Consider the following 18,815-nt stretch of genomic DNA (forward strand, 5'->3'; position numbering starts at 1 on the left):
AAAAACACCAAGAAGGCAGAGAGAGTTTTAAGTTAACTGACAATAAAATATTCAATATTTTTCTTTTCTGTTTAAATCGTAATGGCCTGCCTTCAGCTCACTTCTACTGATAACCTGTTGTGTAGCCCATATGGAAACACTGAGTAAGAATGCAATTTTGGGATTAATTTTCTCTAAATGCTGAGAAGACAGCATACATGTAATGTTTGTTAGGTAACTTAAATGACTGAATAGATAGTTACAGAGAGGAAAGAAATTATTTACTAGCAACATATAACAACTCATTTCATCTAATGAGCAAAAGCTTTCATCTAATTTTAAAAAGTCTACCATGAAAGACCAAAATTGGAGAATTATGTACATTAATCCTGCCAGGGTCTTTTGAATATGAATGATAATTCAGAGACTTTTCTACGACATTCAATTTGTATTTATCACAGCAGAATAACAACAATGGTTACATGTTTGGGAAATAAAGAGGGGAAATTAAAAATGTACTTGGAAATTGAAGTGACCCATGTCTCATTGTTCTCGTGGATTTTCCCTCATTCAGACAAATTGAATATACTGGCATTTCTCATCCTCAGTACTATGCTGGCACTTTTTTAATAAGCCCAGATAATTTGTCAAGATGAAAATGAGCTTACTTTTAAAATAAACTGATTTTTTTCTTTAAGTTATAAGCGGGAGTTTTTCATCTTGCCTTTCTGAGAGGGAGGACACAGAAGAGCTGAATATAATAGCGTAGCCCACACGTGTTTTATTGCAGCACTTTAATTGTACAGCTGCTGGAGACATTTTCCTGAGTACCTTTGCTTACACCAGCCAGTGTTGTATATACCACCAGCTTGAAGAAGGTAATCTTGAAGGGTACTAACGTGGTTAAGGTGGGGAGGGGGGTGGGGGAAGAGGTCTAAAATTGTAACTTGGGCATGTGCCACCTCTGCACTTTAAGTCCAGGCTTTAACTACCATCCGTTCTGCTGCTGATGTGACGGCCAGAGCCTTAATGCAAAGGATTTAATGACTGGTTGGGCACGAAGGGTCATACAGCAGAAAGAGCTGAAAGTTGCTGTGACTCATTGGTTGACTAAAGGGGTTAAAATAGTTGCCGCAATGGAAAACCAAAATCACATGCGCATGCATTTCATCAGTTTAGACTTTCTCTTTACCCTTAATGAAATGAACTTCTGCGTTCTCCCTTAGTAAGATCCTTGCCAGCTCCCCAGAGACCACCCAATAACTTTCTGCACACCCAGCAGAGTACAAAGTTTTAACGTTCACTGTCGCTGCCTCATCTCCGCTACTTAGGCCAGCAGGAACTGAAAACATGAAGTGATTAAGCGGAAAGATACTTTTGTGTTTACTGAAGAATTTATTAGTTCTATTGGACGTTCCAGGCTCCAGAAGGAGAGCTGCGATGTGAAGAAGCACACCGGTAACCGCTGCCTCCTGCACGGAGGGGACTGTTCCCAGGGCCAGGAGAAGGCCGCGGCCTCGGCACCCCCGACTGCCACACCGGCCCCACAAAGCCTGGCCGACACCCAGGGAGAACGCGGCCTTTCCCTTCGGTCTGGGGGAGAATTCAGCATCGGCTTTAGCCGTGCACTGCCCGGCTTCCCTGCCCTTCCTACACGCTGCCGGTCCCTCCGCCTCCACGGCCGCCAACCGCCCTGTCCCCGCTCGCCCCCCGCCGGCTCGCTCCTCGGAGCGGCGGCAGGGCCACGCGCTGCCGGAGGGGGGCGGTCACGCCGCAGCGACCGTCGGGCCGCCCGCCCCGCCCGGGCCCCCGCCCCCGGGCCTCCCGGGCCTCCCGCCCCGCCAGGAGGCGCCCGCGGCGAGAGCGGCGCTCTGGCCCCGCCGGCTCGGTGGTGCGGTCTCTACGGCGCCCGCACCGCTTGCCCGCGCGGCCCCGCCCCCCGCGGTCACACCACTCGCCGGGCCAGCGCTGCGTCAGCCAGGCAAGATGGAGACGGCCGAGGAAGGTACCGCGCTCCTTCCGCGCCCGCCGCTAGCCCCGGCCGCGCGGGGCCCTGCGCGGGCCGCCCCGGAGGGCGGAGGGGTGGGGGAAGCGCCGCCGGGCCCGCCAGCCGCCGGGCGGGCCGGGGTCTGTTGACGTCGGGAGGGGGCTCCGCGTGCCGGGGCTGCAGGTGCCCGCGCCGACCCCGGCCCCCTCCCCCCCGCTCTCCGCCACTGCCGGGCCCGCGGGGGGCGGCGCGCGCGGGCTGGCGCGCACGCGGGTGCCCCTTACATAACCGCGGCCGTTGGGGGCCGGGCGCTGCGGGGGAGGGGGGGCGGTGCTGTGGTAACACCCGGCTGGGGGCCGCCCGCGCGCCGGGCTGCTGCGGGCCGGGCCGGGCCGCCTGGGGCTGCCCCCGCTGCGGCTGCCCCCGCTGCGGCCTTCGGCGGGGGCGCGGGGCCCTGCCGGGGCTCGGGGAAGGGGCAGCCCGGCGCGGGAAGCAGGAGGCGGGGGGCGCGGGCTGGGGCAGGGGCCGTGAGGAGGGGGCTGCCCCCAGGCGTGCAAAAGGGGCCAGTTTTGTTTTGGCCGGCAGACACCGGCATACCCGGTCCTGTAACTTGGCGAGTTTTAAATTTCCACTTTAAGCTGAGCAGTAATAGCAGCTTCAGCAGCTGCTGCTGCTTTCGCAACGTTAACTTTGTCATGTACGCTAGAAAACTGAAATTGTAAAAACATGCAGGAGCTGTTAGGTTTCTCTGTCTCTTCTACACGAGACCGATACGTAGTAACTTACCTCATTTTAAAAAAGAAGTTGCCAAAGAGATTATAGTCATGTTTTTGCAGTGTCTAGTAGTTTCCATTTTTATGGGCGTTGCTTTATTTGAGATCAAATGTGGGTATGTTTTGTCAGCACTTCTGCGGTGCTGGATTGATGTTGAGGAGATATGCAGTTCAAGCTGATGATGCAGGACTTTCATAAACCAGGACTTGGTATCCTCGCGTAAACAAAAATAAATAAAGGATGTATGCCGTGCTTTGTTTCTTGCAGTATTTGAGCTTTGTTTATCATCTTAAGCTATAACTACAAATAGATATTGCAGTAGCAGGACAGTTCCAAGGAAAGTGTTTTGTGTCTTGGCTTTCGTTACTTTAGCATCATTTTGAATGTAGCTTTTTATCTAGTGGCACTTGATTTTCCAGCTTGAGAGGATTCAAAAGAAAAAAACTGGAAAAATGTGAAACTGGATGAAATAAGATGGCACCGTTGTAGAAACAACACCCTTGAGTTGTGCTGTTGACATCTTTAGTATCTGTGAAAACAGATGGCTTATCAAAATATTTTGTGTTATTAAAATCTAACAGCTTTTAGAACTGCTTGCTGCACTCTGTCATGCCTCTGTAGACCAGCAGTCTCTGCTTGGAATTTGGACTTTTCTGATTTTATACATCTAAGTGTTTGTATGTGGTCTTTTAACATATATATGTAGCCTTAGATATTATGTTGTAATCTTATCAACGTTACCCTCAAAATCTCTGAGTAGTAGAATGAAAGTAACTAGTCTATATACTCACTTTCCGTGAGTGCCACTAGAAAGTCACAACTGCTACAGTTTCAAACTTCAATTCCTACTATTAAGAGTTTCATGACACTTGCCAGAACGCTGAGGAGACTTACCAAGGTTAGAAGGCTTCAAACACTGGTAGCAGAAAACATTGTGTTAGTGCCTTAAGGAAGAGGAAATCCATGCTCTAATAATGTTGCTCTATATATATGCTCTAATAATAAAAAAAAGCAGCCTGTACTGCTGCTGCAAAGTGTCAGATGGACTTTTGTAACTACTGATAGCCTATTAACGATGTTATGGCCGTTGTGTTTCTCATGGGTTTCATGCTTGACTGACTTGCATTGCAGAAAACTTAACTGGATGGTGGGAGCTCTGATGAGAGAGGCATTTTGGGTAGCTGCAGCTGCTTTGCCTCTGAATGGATGTGAGAGTTGCTTCTCTGTAGCACCTGAAGGCGCCAGATACCAGGTTTTCCTGGTAAGAGGTGCTCCTCTTTCTCTCCGGTTAAATCAGTTTGTTGCTGTCTTGGTTTTGGCTGGGACAGAGTTAGTTTTCTTCCTAGGAGCTGGTACAGTGCTGTGGTTTGGATTTAGTAAGAGAGTAATGTTGGTAACACACTGATGCTTTAGTTGTTGCTAAGTAGTACTTACTTTGAGTCAAGGGCTTTTCAAGTTTCCCATGCTCTGCCGGTGAGGAGGGGCACAAGAAGCTGGGAGGGAGCAGAACCACAGCAGCTGACCCTAGCTAGCCAAAGGGATATTCCATACCATAGAATGTCATGCTCGGTTATATATATATGGGGGGAGTTGGCTGGGGCCTGCTGATCAGCCTGCTGATGGTTGCTCTGGGACTGGCTGGGCATCAGTCAGCGGGTGGTGAGCAATTGTTTTGTGCATCACTTGTTTCTCTTGGGTTTTATTGTTCTCTCTTTTTGTTATCTCCCTTTTCATTCCAGTTATTATTACTGTTAGTAATAGTAGTATATTTTATTTCAGTTATTAAACTGCTCTTATCTCAACCCACAGGTTTTTCCTTTCCTCCTCCCTATCTTGGGGGGGAGGGGGGACATAGTGAGCAGCTATGTGGTACTTAGCTGCCAGCTGGGGTTAAACTGTGACAGTTGCTAAATAACAATCTTCACTTTTGGATGTTAGTGACGAACATTCTGTTAGAGAGGTGATAGGCAGAGAATCATTTTCTAGTGGAACAAAAAACCGCTGTATTACCCAAGGCCATTCTTTCCAAAATGCATGCATGAAGAACGGGATACAAAGTGTGTGTGCAAGTAGAAAATCAGTGTTTATTACACAGTGGAATTCCCTCTGAACATTACAGTAGGTCATAAGGTAAATGTTGACCCTCAGCGGGGTTTATTGATTTGAAGCTGTTGGCTGCTTAACGCTCCAGATTGTTACACTCATGTTTATTTGGATTTATAAAACTAATGGGAATATCTAGAAATTGTCTTAGCCTTTGAAAAAAATATTTAGTTTTAACTTATTTTAGTAAGCTAACAGAGGAAATCCTCTTCCAAATAAAGAATTAATTTGCTTTTGGTAAAGCAAATTATGGTTTTCCTGACAGACTTGAGAATAAGTGAACAGTCTGCTGTGAGAGCCAACGGACCATTAATGAGCAGGTTCAGAGAGCTGTGGGGGCCTCTCGGAGAACAGTGTGCATTTAACTTGCTGGTGCCAGAGTGTTCTTATAGTAGCGGTTTTACATTCTGCCTTGTGTGCTGGCTGTAGAGCTTGCCTGACCCTTTATGCAGCTGATCCAGCATACGAAGTTGTCAACTTACTGTAGTGAAATAGCTCTCTTTGAAGGAGTGCTGGAGGAAGGTGGGCATGCCTGTCAGTTGAAGAGGCCTGTCTTGTGCAGCCATCTTAAATGCTCTCTATAGTAAAAGACTGATTTGTTAGGTGAAGTAGTGGTTCTAGTTGTTCTTGACGGCAGAGAAACCAGGGATTATTGATGTTTGCAGCAATATGTCATTGCTCAGTATGGCTGTGATGGAAGTGCTCTTTATGTCTCTTTGTAGCATCATTGGCATGATACTGAATACATGTTTCTGTTAATTCTAGCTTTTAGGCCTGCATGAATGAATTGAAACCTCTTTTTATGGATAGAAAAATTATTTTCTTTGGAATCACTTGAATTCTTGTGCTTTATGTGTAGAAACTGTTCTAATGTTGTGTGAACCACGGATATGGTCATGTTGTGACTTTTTAATAGAAAAACATTTTGGAACTTTTTGTTAAAAAATGTGGAAATCTCCAAAAATTAACTAAGAACAAAGATAGGTGATTCAGGCTTGAAACTGCATATTTTCAGTGTTCTTAGGTCAGTACTTCAAGTTTGTTTTTTATAACAAAGATTTCTGATGTAGATGTGTTAGTCTTGCAGGTTTGCTGAATGGTGTTTGATAGAGAAATAATTAACTAAAGAGAAAATCCAAAACTTAAATCTTCTGTAAAAATGAACATTTTATGTTCATTTCCTTAATGTAAGTAAAAAGAGGAGTAATAGGACTATACCATTCATCTCAATAAGCGAGTAAAATACTTCATTTTTATTTATATTTAGTTTTCTGTTTAAATGGTCTGTATAACCAGATGATATTAAAATAGACATTTGTTCTTCAGAGGGAGAGGTCTACACTTGCTTCTTTGTCCACAAAACATCTTGCAATCTTTAATTGTAAGAAAATGTCAAAAATAAACATAAAGGAGGTGCGGGACCCATTGAAACTATGAAATAAGAAATAGAAGATGTCTTCCCTCCTGTGACTAGACTGTAGACTGCTAAATGGATGGCTTTTTTCGACTCTGGTAGCAGACTCACAAAACACCTATTTCTGTTTATTGTGACAGGGTTTTTTTCCCCTTTCATAAGAGCACCAAGGGACACCCATGTTAGGTTCAAGAGTAGCAAATGGTGACAAATTTAAGTCATTGTCAGGCACCAGCGAATCTCTTCTGCTCAGTCTTCAACTTGTTCAAAACTCAGATGAAATTTTTCTGTTTCAAAGTCACTGCTTTCAAGAAGATTATTATTAACAGACTATGTTTTAGTGAAAACTTTTTTAGGCAAAGAGCACCTCTGCGTGTAGTTCTACTATGTCTGTTTCCTAGACATCTTAAAAATATAAGACAGCATGTTTGGGTTTTTTTATAACATGATCAGGCAGATAACATTCTTGTTGGTTTTCTGGTGATCTCTCAGTCTTCCTGTCTTGCACCAGATAAAATCTGTCTTTAATCCTCTTTCAATTTATTTTGGCTTCATTTTGCTACATGGCAAAGTTTCTAGAATTTAATTGTATAATTTGTCTTGTAAATTTCAGTTCTTTTGAGCAGTAGTGTAATAAGCTTTATGTCCTTGTCAGCAGATATATGCAGAGTCTGTCGGTCTGAAGGAACTCCTGAGAAACCCCTCTATCATCCATGTGTGTGTACTGGCAGTATTAAATTTATTCATCAGGAATGGTAAGTTCTGTATTTATGGGTTTTTTTTAAATTTTTTTTCAACAAAAACATCAGCATTCTTCTAAAAACAATACTTCCTAAGTCTTCAGGTTGACTACTAAGAAAACCCAATTTTCAGTGGAAATGTGTTAGGGATTTTGAAGTTTTTTACATGATGGTTCATTACAGTTCACAAAGAATTAATTTATCATTAGATATGAAAAGAAAGTACTGATAATCGTGTTTAGGACTATGGTTCTGCTGATATGTCAGCTTTATGAAAACTAAGCAGAAAAATGAGTACACTGGGGCTTTTTGTGCCCACTTGTAGTTGTGAATAAAAAGAACATCTAACCTCATAGCAAGAAATAAAAATACCATAGTACTTTTTGGTCATCTTGAGGTGTATGTTTGTTCAGGGAAAAGCTAAAGTGAAAACTATAATTCTGGTCTAGAATACATTCCTTTTGATGGTATTTTAATAATTAATTTTAAAATTTTCACAAATACAACAGTTATAAATCTTTCAAGATATGACACATATGCATTCAGCTAAGATTTAGAAGGAATGGTGTCACTAGTGGGTGTCTCTGTCAGGATATATGCTTTATTAGCCTTCTCAATAACGTACTCAAAGAACATACTTTGTCAATAATGTGATATATTTGAAGAGTTGCTGTTAGTCATAGCTTACCTTTTTTTACTTTTTGGAACTTACTTGATGGCCTAAAAACATTTAATAAATGTGCTAATTTAAGTCATCCTTGATAGTACCAATACCCTGATTTATGTTTGAGAACAGAATTGGTGTGTTTTTCATGATGAAGGTATAATGTGGAGAGATGTAATAGTGTGTTTTAATGTGATCACTTCTTATTGCAGCTTAGTTCAGTGGCTTAAACACAGCAGAAAAGAATACTGTGAATTATGTAAGCACAGATTTGCTTTCACACCAAGTAAGTATGTTTTACTGTTCCTATCTTTTCAAATTTTTTTTTCTCTTGGTATGTATGAAGTGATTACTTCTTCATTCAGCATGATAGATCCAAACTTGTGTTTTAACTTATATATTCTTGTTTGAATTGCACTTCTTATGCATATTATTGCAGACTTGTGAATTGTTTACATAATGAATAATCTGGTTGTTCCATAATCTTGCATGAGCCATAGAAGAAATAGTATTCTGTACCTTTTCTCACTGCCTCAGTCCCATTCTTTTGTTGCCAGCATTAGTGTATGGCTTGTTTCCAGCTTCAGTGATAAATGAGTGTTTGAAAGTCTGAATGTTAAGGTGAAACCATAGCAAAATTCGAATTGGAAAACTGGTTTTCAGTTGTATTTCAAATATTCACCTGTAACACTACCATATGACTTGTCATTTCAATTCAAATTATATTGACAGATAATGCAAATGATAATTATTCCACTAGCATTTCAGTCAAGATACAGTAACTACCTGGTATTACATTGCCTTTTATGTTAGATTCAACTAAATTAGGCAACTTATGATGAAGAATGACTGTATCTTTATATAGTTCCAAGAGGATTCTTAATTACATTTTAACTGATAGTAGTAGAAATAAGTGAGGTCCTTTGGCTTGGTGGCAGGCTAGGCTCATTATTTAGCATTGCCAACTTACTGCCTGTTCAACAGGTAAAGTGGTTCTTGTGCTATCTATTTTTCTTTACAGCTGCTGAGCTCAGTTCTTCATGGTGCAAATACGTAACTTCTCAGTTTAGAAAAAAATAATTATCTGCACTGTAGTTGGGAAAGATGATGAGGTTTGAGTATTTTAGGTGTGTGGTACAATAAAAATTAAAGCTCCTTTTCAGAGTAGCTGGTCCCAGTTAGAAGTATAGACTGCTCATCTCATCTCCTGCTCCCCTTGCCGCCTTTGGTTTTTTCTACTAGTTTTGTACATTGGTAGAGAAAACTGAGGGTAAGGACCCAGATCGCTTAGTTAAGGAGTATTACAGGATTTTTGGAACACAAAATACATTTCTTCTATATATTGAATCAGAATTTTCCATTTCTGCCAATGACTAATTAAACACATTAGACTTTAAATGATCAGCAGTGAAATGTAGAATACTAACTCTGTCTTACCACTGTGAGGAGAACAATATATTTTATTTTGGTCACAGGAACACTTTCAGGTTATTCTTTTTAAATAGTACAGAGACCTGTATAAGACATGTAAGAGGGATCTTATCTGCTTGCAGGTTTTATTTATAAACATTTTTATAAAGTTGTTACATTGCTTCTGTTTGGAAGCTTTGAAAATTGAGAGTGATCCCCATTTCTGGAGCTTCCTACAAGCTAATTAGCTTTTTTCAAAATGGTTTTCTGCTGTGAGGTCCTCTACAGAATCTAGTATGCAAGACTAGAAGACTGTATTTCAGTGATTTACTAGTTGTTAGGAAGAAAGAGGACTTTTTAGTTTTGTATGAGAAGAAAAGAAAGACAAAAGTGTAGTGTTCTCCTTAGGATATAGAAAAGGAGGATAAAAACTTCTAAATGAAGTACACTGTATATATGTTACACTGCAGAAGTTTAATCCTTGACTGCCATAGCTGTTACCAGCACAGCTGGTAATGTAGTTGCAGGTTATGGACACATAGAAAACAAAATGGAATTATTGGGGTTTAACAAGTTACTGTTTGTCATAGGAGCCTTGAAACTGGTAATAAGGAACCTCTTTCTTCTCTGTGTAGTAAGTGCTCCCTCCACGTTCAGCCTCTAGCAAAGATCTGTTTATCATCCTGTCGCACACTGGCCACTCCCCAGACTGAGCACCCTCAGCTGATAACGTTTGCTTCTTTGCTTTCCACGCTATAGTGTGCTTTCTATTCTACCAGGCTGCACACAGTGATAGCATATGTCAGGTACCTAGCACAGATTCCTCCAGCCCTCTCCCCCCAGCGTGTCTTCTTTCATTGTTTCCTTCACACCCAACACTCGCTCAGTTACAGTTTCTTCAGTTGCTCTTAGCCCTCTTTATTTGGAAGATAATGTGGCTGTCCAGTCTGAAAGATGGATCTGCTTGTGGGAGCTGGGAAAGAGTCACAAGTGCTGGAGATAGAATTCTAAGGCAGAGATGGGATTGATGTATATAACAGTCATCCAAAACAAAGTTGGATCTGTCCTATAACCATGCCAAGTTACAAGCACTCTCAGATAAGTTAATTCACTATGGGATGTGGTGGAATAAACGCATGTACATAATTAGTATCGGGGCTTCAGTGGACAGTCACTAAGTTGAGAATAATAGTTCAGTAATACCAGCAACTCCTCTTTTAGCTTGGCTTGCTTATTAAAGCTGTTGCTGTCATTCTGTCAAAAATGCTTCTTTACTAGTATAATTTTTTGCATATGGAGTATTCATAAAATATTCCTAGTGCATGTATTCTTTAAGTTCTGTAACATCTTGTGACTTCTTTAGCACCTGACCCACTAAGTTACTCATGGTTTGGAAGGAAGAAAGTAGAAGGTTCAGCTTGCATCTTGGCAGGAGTACAAAGGAAGTAATTTTTCTATTGAGTAACAGCATCGTTCTCTAGAAGTGTTTAGTCGTGTAGGCAAATGTTTTTCAAATGCATGCTTTGAAGCTAAATTTTATGTTGTAAAGACCATTGCTTTTCTGCAGTTCTTCAAGTTATGAATTAATACAGCTATTAAAAGTAGCTTTGGACTTTTCTGTCGTGGTGCTTGTTCATTTTTTACTTGTTTTCTTTTCAAGTTTTTAAAGAGCAGCTACTGTGTTCTTTTTGTCCCCCCACGTCTGCTTTTCTTTGTCATGTGCTGGCATGCACTTTTCTTGATGTTACACTAAACATCTATAAGCACTGAATCATGAAAGAAAGTGAGGCTGTATTTCCCGAGAGAAGATAGTTTTCAAAATTTTTCTTTTCCGTAGAAGGTAACAATAACAAATATTTTCAAAAATACAAATATGGAAGTAGACTAGCATGGTCTTTGGCTGGAGATTGGGATGGGTTCATTCTTCTGCTTCCTAAGCAGCCGCATTGCTGGTGTTTGATACAATGTCACAAGATTAGTTAACACAAAGATTGTGAAATGGAAGGAAGCCATTTCAGTAGGCTGTTCCTTGTTTTATAAATTATTATAGTCTGAAATAAGCTTTTGATTTATGCATGCAAAGATACTAATTCAAGGCTTGCATGCATTTGGACCTCACTGTTTGTCTTGTTACAATCGTGGTTTGTTACTGTTCTTCCTGTTTCTTGGTGTTTGCCACCTTTGTTCATGTGTAACTGTTGATAGGAAAGTTTGTTGGAACAGGAACTATTTGTTCCCTTGAATTTGCATTGATTGAGCTCCTAAGCTATCCTATAGCACACTAAGATTCTTCATATTAAATACTTATTTTTGTTTAAATTAATGCACAAGCCTTGGTATTTTTTTCATTGGCCTAAAAACTTCTCAATGTGACTAGCATATCTATCTTAATGTGAAAGAGTTCATGGTTCATAGATTATTTTTTTTAAGGCAAAGGAAAATGAGTATCACATAATTTTAAAATACTAAACTATATATTCATATTTAAGTAACTTGTGCAAGAACCATTGCTTAGTAATTATAGTTTGCTTGTAGTAACATTTAAGTTCCAAACTTTTGGATCTTTAATTTTGTACAAAATTATAAGAAGCTGTGTAATTATACTAAAATGAGTGACCTGTTTTATTGGGCTCATCATTCAAAGTAATTAAGATTTTTGTTGAAGGATATAATGAGCTATTTTTTTTTTTACTTGTTCATTTTGACAGATTTTAACAGTAGTTCATAGTTCAGGCATTTTGAAAAAGTCAGGTTTGGAAAAACATAAACTTCTGAAGTAAAATACTGCATGCAGGCACAGAATTCAACATGTCTGCTGCCAGCTCCAGGTTGCAGAGTAAACACACAACTGAGAGACATATGAGTGTCATTTCGTATGTTTTATTAGACCCTTGGTTTGCATGAGAAGGGATGGCATTTTTCTCCTTTTACCTTAGCAGTATGGAGCAAAGTCTGTGTGTGTCTCGAGAGTATGAAACATAAACACAGAATGGTTTGGGTTGGAAGGATCTTTTGAAGATCATATAGTCCAACCTAAATAACTCACAACTCCTGTGTTACCAAACCAGTGCTTTGACCCATTAGCTATAAACCACATGGTTTTTACTTATGAGTGTTATAGTCTTATTTCATAAGTGCACAAGGATGATTGACATACTTATAAATGGCTTGCAAATGTAATAGTAAATAGAAAATCTATGGGTAAGAGGACTGTAAGTGCGGAGATTCTGTGAAGGAAGCTAAATGACAGTTTTACCTGATGAAAGAAAGACATTTTGCTTGCGTCCATACTAGACATACACAGATTTAGGTTATGGGCAAATAAAGAGGCTGACTTGGATGGGGAAAGAGTGAGAAATGAAATAGGATATGGTTGCATTGTGACAGCTGAGGGGGAAGACTAGTAGAAAAATTTGAGCCTTCATAATAAATAGTGGTAGGGTTTGTTTGATACAGCATATGTCAGAACGCTGTTGCTTTTTTTAACGTCTTTCTGCAGCTCTGCTTCCCTAAGTGAAAAGAAAGGTGATGCATTATAGGAAGGGACCCGTGAGAGTCATGAAATCTGTAGGTGTAACATACACTGGGAAAATGCACTTAGAATTTTTATTCTCTTCCAGGGGGAAGATTTGCGTTTTCAAAATACTACTGAATACTACTACAGTAACATGAAACCTATGGATTGCTTTCTGTTGTATTTTATACTAGTTCATAATGATCACATATATCTGACTTTTCTGCAGATGTTTGCGCATGCTTCAGAAAGTATCCACTCTTTACCTTGTGGTGGAAATAGTCATAAATGGGGGAGATAAACATATTTAAACCTGCACAACCTGTTCCCATTCATTGGGAGTAAGCCCTTAGGAGGCAGGGAAAGTCTTGGACTGTTGCTTTGGGACCAGTTGTACATGCTGATGATTCATTGTGGATGTGGGTTTGTGATGGGATTCTCCTGCCAGTGTGGGACTGGAAAGGAGGAAAAGAATTTCAAGATTAGGAAGAGCCTGGTCTTCTCTCTGTCTTGGTCATTTTTTCTGTTGTGCAGCTGGCATTTAGAACTACAGAGAGTGCCAGTACTTCTGATGATGTTGCTTCTTTTTTCTTTTTTTAATACCAGCAACAAAAGTGAAGTCTGAAACTATCCAGTTTTGCTAATATTTATAATTATCATTACATCTTACTTTATCATAATGGAACATACAGGTATTCAAAAAGGCCCTGTTACTGCTTAGATACTGCTCTGATAACAGCCCCTTTCTGTACAGCTCATGTCATGACTAATATCTTGTCTCCTTGCAAGAGAAATTGTGTTGGCAATATAGTTTTCATTTGGATTAAATTTTGGTACTTTGAAAAGTTTGGGAAAGAGAGGTTAAATTGAAGGTGTTAGTTTGTTTTATTTCTTTGTGAGTTTGGTGGGAATAACAGCATTCAGGTTCAGCAGATTGTCCCATTGTGTTTGTCAAAGTAAAGTTGTGTGATGTTTGTACTAAATAGCCTCTGAAGAAATGGGAATGATGAGAAAGCTTCCTGTAATAAATTTAAAGGTATCACTTTGGTAAGCTAGAGCATTGGGAACTTTTTTCCCACTTTCCTGTTCTAGATTTTTTTGGCAGCTGAAATCTATTAACAAAATGTTTCCCTAAAAACTACTGATCATTATTGTCTGCTTTCTTCCTTATTTTTTCTGGGAGAAGGAAAATGTCAAAAGACAGCCTTGTGTTTTTCCTACCTTATTTTTGTGTCAGTATAATAGATTTTTGCTCTGAGTTGTCTGCTTTGGAGAAATAAAATTAATATTTTTGTTCCTGAAAATGTTAGGCTTACAAAACCCCACCCCCCACCACCCCCCTGCAAATCCAGTATCCACAAGTAAAACAGCAGTTACGCTGCACAGGTGTGACCTGAGTATCCAAAAAGCTTTCTAGTAGTTTTCCCATGCCTGGACAGCTCAAAGAAGTTGAACTTCAAGCTGTGAAAACCTAGTTAAGCTCAGTCAAGGTCTGTATGAATTTTGTGCTGTAATAGGAAAAAAGTGTTGCTTTAACTGGCCTCTAGTGGAGATGTTTATTTGGAGCAACTGTGGTAAATAATGCAGGAAATCAGTTTCTCAAACTGAGTTAGGAAAGATTACTGGGATGGGAATTAACGGGTGGAGGAAGAATGAAGAAGGCCAACTGGAAAAGGGAATGAAGAGGATGTGTACGGTGGCAGGGGTCAAAGTCTCAGGCCTCACAGTGGTGGTGGTGGTGGGTGGATAAAAGGGGGTGGAATGTGGAGAGAAAATGGCAGTAGATGACAGACACAAGTGGGGGCGATTAGCCATGAAAATCACTGGCAGCAAGCTTCAGTGCTGCAGTGTGCTTCCACACCAGGGGTTCCTGTTGTGCTAGGAATTTTTGCATTTCACCCACCCAAATGTTGTAAGACATAGACTTTATCATATCATCATGGTATAAAGCTTCTAGTAGTAGAAGCTGTATATTTTTTGAGGTGTGGTAAAGCAGGAGAAAAACACCAATCTTCCCTCCTAGACCTGCTTCCCCCCCAGCTCCTGAAATGATCCAAAAATCACCAAATTGTTAAAATTTGGGGGATGTAGCTTGTTGTCTCTGAGTAGTAGCCACATTGTGCATTTATTTGAATGCTCAGTTGTCATCCTAAAGCCTTTAGAAAAGTATGTAATGGTGCTAATATTTATAACCACTTCAGCTTTACTGAGTTAGTATGGGCATTCTTTTTTACAATTCCCTGTGTGAGTGTTCAGTAACTCCTGAAGGATTCATTTTTTAAAAGCTAAACTCTCGCAACATTCCCCTAACAAAGATAAATCATTAATGCAAAGTTAATGTTTTCCTTGTAGCCTCTGTTGCAGTTCCAAAGTGTTGATCATGATATATTTTTTGAAAATGAAAAACATAAGCCTCGAAGTACCTGTTGAGTTTGCTTTTGCCTGAGTGATACCACAAATGCGTAACGAATATAATCTAGTTAGGTATTCTTTTAGTACCCTTAACAAAGGTCTGCTTGCTTCCTCTGGTAATTTTCCGGAATGTTTTTTCAGTGTCAGATGAGAGATGGTTAGTAAATATTTAGTTGGCATTTTCTATGTCACTACCAAATTATATACTAGATCTCTTTCTGTAATAAGAAAATTGTAAATTGGTAGGCAGTGTCAAAATATGTTTGTGTCCTGCTTTCAGTTTAGGGCTCAGTGTTCTCACAACTAGTGTTTTATTGGCAGCTAGTATTTTATTTTGAGTCCTTTTTTTTACGAATTCCAGTTCCTTGCCAAATACCTGACAAGTGAGAACCTTTGAAATTTAAAACCAGTTACTATTTGTCTTACTGTAACTGTTCTGTTGTTACTTTGTGTCAAAGATAATCTGCATGTTGTTGAAATGCACCAGACTGTCTGTATTCTTTGACTACTTCTGCATGTTGATACTGGCTTTCTGTGTTCTTCCCTTCTTTTTACAATACAGAAACTTAAGGAAATGTCCTTGGAGAGAAAATAAGTTGGTTTTTTTTCTCCTGTAGAGGCTTCTTTTCTGAGATTGGTAAAAGGATGATTAGGAGCTAAGGTAGAGGTAGTAGGGGTGTTCATTAGAGTAAAGAGGGGATGCAGATGATTGCATGAAGTAGTATTTCTCAGACTGAAGTCAAAGGATTGCCTGTTAGAGGGAAGGAGAACTTTTCTCTAGTAGTTCTTGTAAATATTTAGTTTCCCTATGTAATTAAAAGTATGTGATGTCTTTAAAAAGTAGTCTCTTAATTAAATCTGTTAAAGTCTTCAAGCTTTGCTGTTTTCAACGTAACTGTTAAACATCCAGGCAGCAATGTCTTTTTCGACTCCTAACCGTAGTTTATCTTCGTTATTTAAATCTGTTATTGACACTGTGTGTTACCATCCAACAGAGATGGATATTTTCTAAAGAAGCTCTGTCAATGCTTTTTGCTGCTTTTGAGCAGGGGTGCATTTGTGTAATACATAGGTGTTGAATTCAGAAAGTCAAGAAAATTTACTATTTACTATTATGAAAACGTCTATACAGGCTGAGAGATCTGCATTATATTCTGTAATATGAGTGACCTTAGAAGAAATCTTGCATTATATGAAATAGATATCTGTTGGAAGTAAGTCATTCTGTGTAAACTTCAATGTGTCTAGATAGTTAAATCTGTTCCCTTCAGTTTTCCTGTCTGTGTGGTGCTTTCATTGTGCTGATTTTTGTTGTTGTTTTGGTGCTGTTGGATAGCAAGTGGAATCTAAATTACCTAGCACAAACAAATTGACAATCTGCAAAATTGCTAATTGTTCTTGTTCCTTGTGCTCTTTCCTTGAACTAGGTTTATAAATAACACAGGGGTATCTTCAAGGTAGTGCAGAGTGGAAGGGCTACTGAATTTAGAATGTGCTTTTTCTTGTAGGCTTGAGCTTATTTTGAGATAATCAGATTTTTATAGTTGACAAAGCTATTAAGAAAACTTCTTTAAGTCAAAAACTAGCATGGAGTTTATTAATTTTCCTGTTGCACTCAGTACACAATGTAACAAATGTATCATGTGAAGTTTTTTTGTTGTTTGAGTTCATATTTTGGGAATCTATAAAATATGCTTATTTGTCTAGTAAACTTCTGCCAAATACAAACATTTTGTAGTTGGCAGGACTTTTAAAGAAGCATTTATATAAAGGAAGAGCTGTTTCATAAGTACCTTTTCTACACAGTTTATTCCCCAGATATGCCTTCACGGCTTCCAATCCAAGACATCTTTGCTGGACTGGTTACGAGTATTGGCACAGCAATACGATACTGGTTTCATTATACACTTGTGGCCTTTGCATGGTTGGGAGTTGTACCTCTTACAGCATGTAAGTATTACTTTTTTGTATTGTACTCTTGTAGGCAGAAAAATATGTCAATTCCTGCAACAAAGTTTTGTAAGACTATTGTTTATTTAGAAAAAAATATCAGAAATTCAAAGACATTATTTCACTTATTGTCACTTAAAAGTTTTAGCTATTTGACTCTTAAGCCAGTAGTGCAATGCAGGAAGCTGTTAAGAGATGACAAAACGCATAAAAGGGCTTTTATACTGCTTATTCCAATAAAACGCCTCTTTTTAAAGTATAATCTTCAAAATCTACATTGCAGATTTTATTTGATATTGTTTATCAATATTAGGATAGAGGAATTGTTCTGATCTGTAATTTATAAATGAAAGTGCAATATTTTTTTCTGTATGAAAAGTGAAATTCTTTTAGTCATGCATAAATTTATTAGTAAAACTCCTCTTACAAAATCTGAAAGTCCTTTTAGTAGTAAAGGAATTTAACAGAAAAAAAACCACATTTAAATTACTGTAGCATCCAGTTTGAAATTCACTTTTCAAATACAAATGGAAAGAGCTATTGATGTTTCAACAAGTGAAAAATGTAGAGAAGATGGAAAAAAGCAAAAGCAATGTGGTGTGCAGTCAAGGAAATGATTGGAAGTGCATCTTTACAAGTAATATACCCCTTGAACAAAAGAGCAGGGAGCCAGTAACTGCATCTCCCTAGACAATTTCTCAATATGTTCTGTGCTTTTATTTGTAGCTGACACTGACTTAGTTTGAGAATAGTACAATACTGGCATCAGCTATAGAAGAATTATTCTGTTCCTGCAGCCTGTCCTTCCTGTGCAAGAAAAAGAGGTTTTCTGGGCGTGGAGTAAACAAAGACTTAAAGTGCTCTGCATTAAAACTAAAAAATACATCAAATTTATTCCTTGGGGTTTTAGACAAATTTTGGGTTTTTACTGTTGTCTGTCAAAATGCAACTGTTGTGTATTTTTCTTACTAAAACTTTTGAAGGACAGCAAAATCGTATTCAGTGGATTAATTAACGTAGTTATGTTTTGTTGCTTAAAATCTGATGCTGGCTCTTCAGTAATACTGAAATGTTAACAGAGGTCACCACTTACAACTTAGATATGTAAGACTTTTAAACTTTTTTTTACAAATGTCATTTTTGTTTTTTAATACTCATTTACTAAGCCAATATAACTGACTTATGAATTTTATTTACAAGTTACTTTTTAAAAATTTTGTCTTAATTTGTCTCCAACATTGCGCGTGTATCTCTTTATGGATTCCTTTACAAGTTAATGTATTGTAAAGGGTAACATTTGCACAGGAAGATATCCAACATGATAGATCCATTCAGTCTTAACAAACCTTGAAAAATCCATTTGCTTTTGAAATTTGTCAGGTTCTGTCTTGTGTGTATGATTTTGTATAGGTATTTTCTTACATTAAATGCCTTTAATGTACTCTTTAATTTTCTACAATATTTAAATACTACTTAATGTCATCTTCTGCCTTCCCCATTTGTGTCATATGGCTCACATAATTGTGTGTGGCTGGCTTCAAAGGAAGTATTCTTCTTAATATTTTATATCTGGAAGAGGAAGATGCAGCATAAAAAAAAAAAGTCAAACATACCAAAGGAAATGTATGATTGAATAAATCTGTCTTCCAGGTTAACATGCTGGTAATGCACTTATCCCATTGTGGGATAAGTTCTACATGCCATTCAAAGTATGAATGGAACTGCATTATGTGAGCACCAGAAGAATGAGCAGAAGGGCTAAAAGGAGTATTTGCTGTTTGCCAGAGAGCACTATATATGTGATTTCATTCAAATCAAGAGGAAAGATAAACAGAATAAAGATAAGGTGTCAAGAACAAGGCTGGAGT

The 18,815-nt window shown here is 39.0% G+C and overlaps 1 protein-coding gene across 4 annotated transcripts in view; it reads left to right on the top strand.

The window, feature by feature from the left end:
• Positions 1-1,862: 1,862 nt before the first annotated feature.
• Positions 1,863-18,815, top strand: part of MARCHF6 (membrane associated ring-CH-type finger 6) — a 50,738-nt gene continuing 33,785 nt past the window's right edge. For 2 of the 4 annotated variants that reach the window (XM_055704573.1, XM_055704575.1), the window contains exons 1-4: positions 1,876-1,984; positions 6,913-7,012; positions 7,874-7,947; positions 16,804-16,947. In XM_055704573.1, coding sequence (XP_055560548.1) covers positions 1,966-1,984; positions 6,913-7,012; positions 7,874-7,947; positions 16,804-16,947 — 337 coding nt within the window. In that variant the 5' untranslated portion in view covers positions 1,876-1,965. Of the gene's footprint in view, positions 1,985-6,912; positions 7,013-7,873; positions 7,948-16,803; positions 16,948-18,815 lie in introns of all 4 variants that reach the window. The other 2 variants (XM_055704574.1, XM_055704576.1) reach the window with 2 other exon arrangements.

This window comes from Falco cherrug, chromosome 3 (assembly GCF_023634085.1).
Source record: "Falco cherrug isolate bFalChe1 chromosome 3, bFalChe1.pri, whole genome shotgun sequence".
NCBI lineage: Eukaryota > Metazoa > Chordata > Aves > Falconiformes > Falconidae > Falco > Falco cherrug.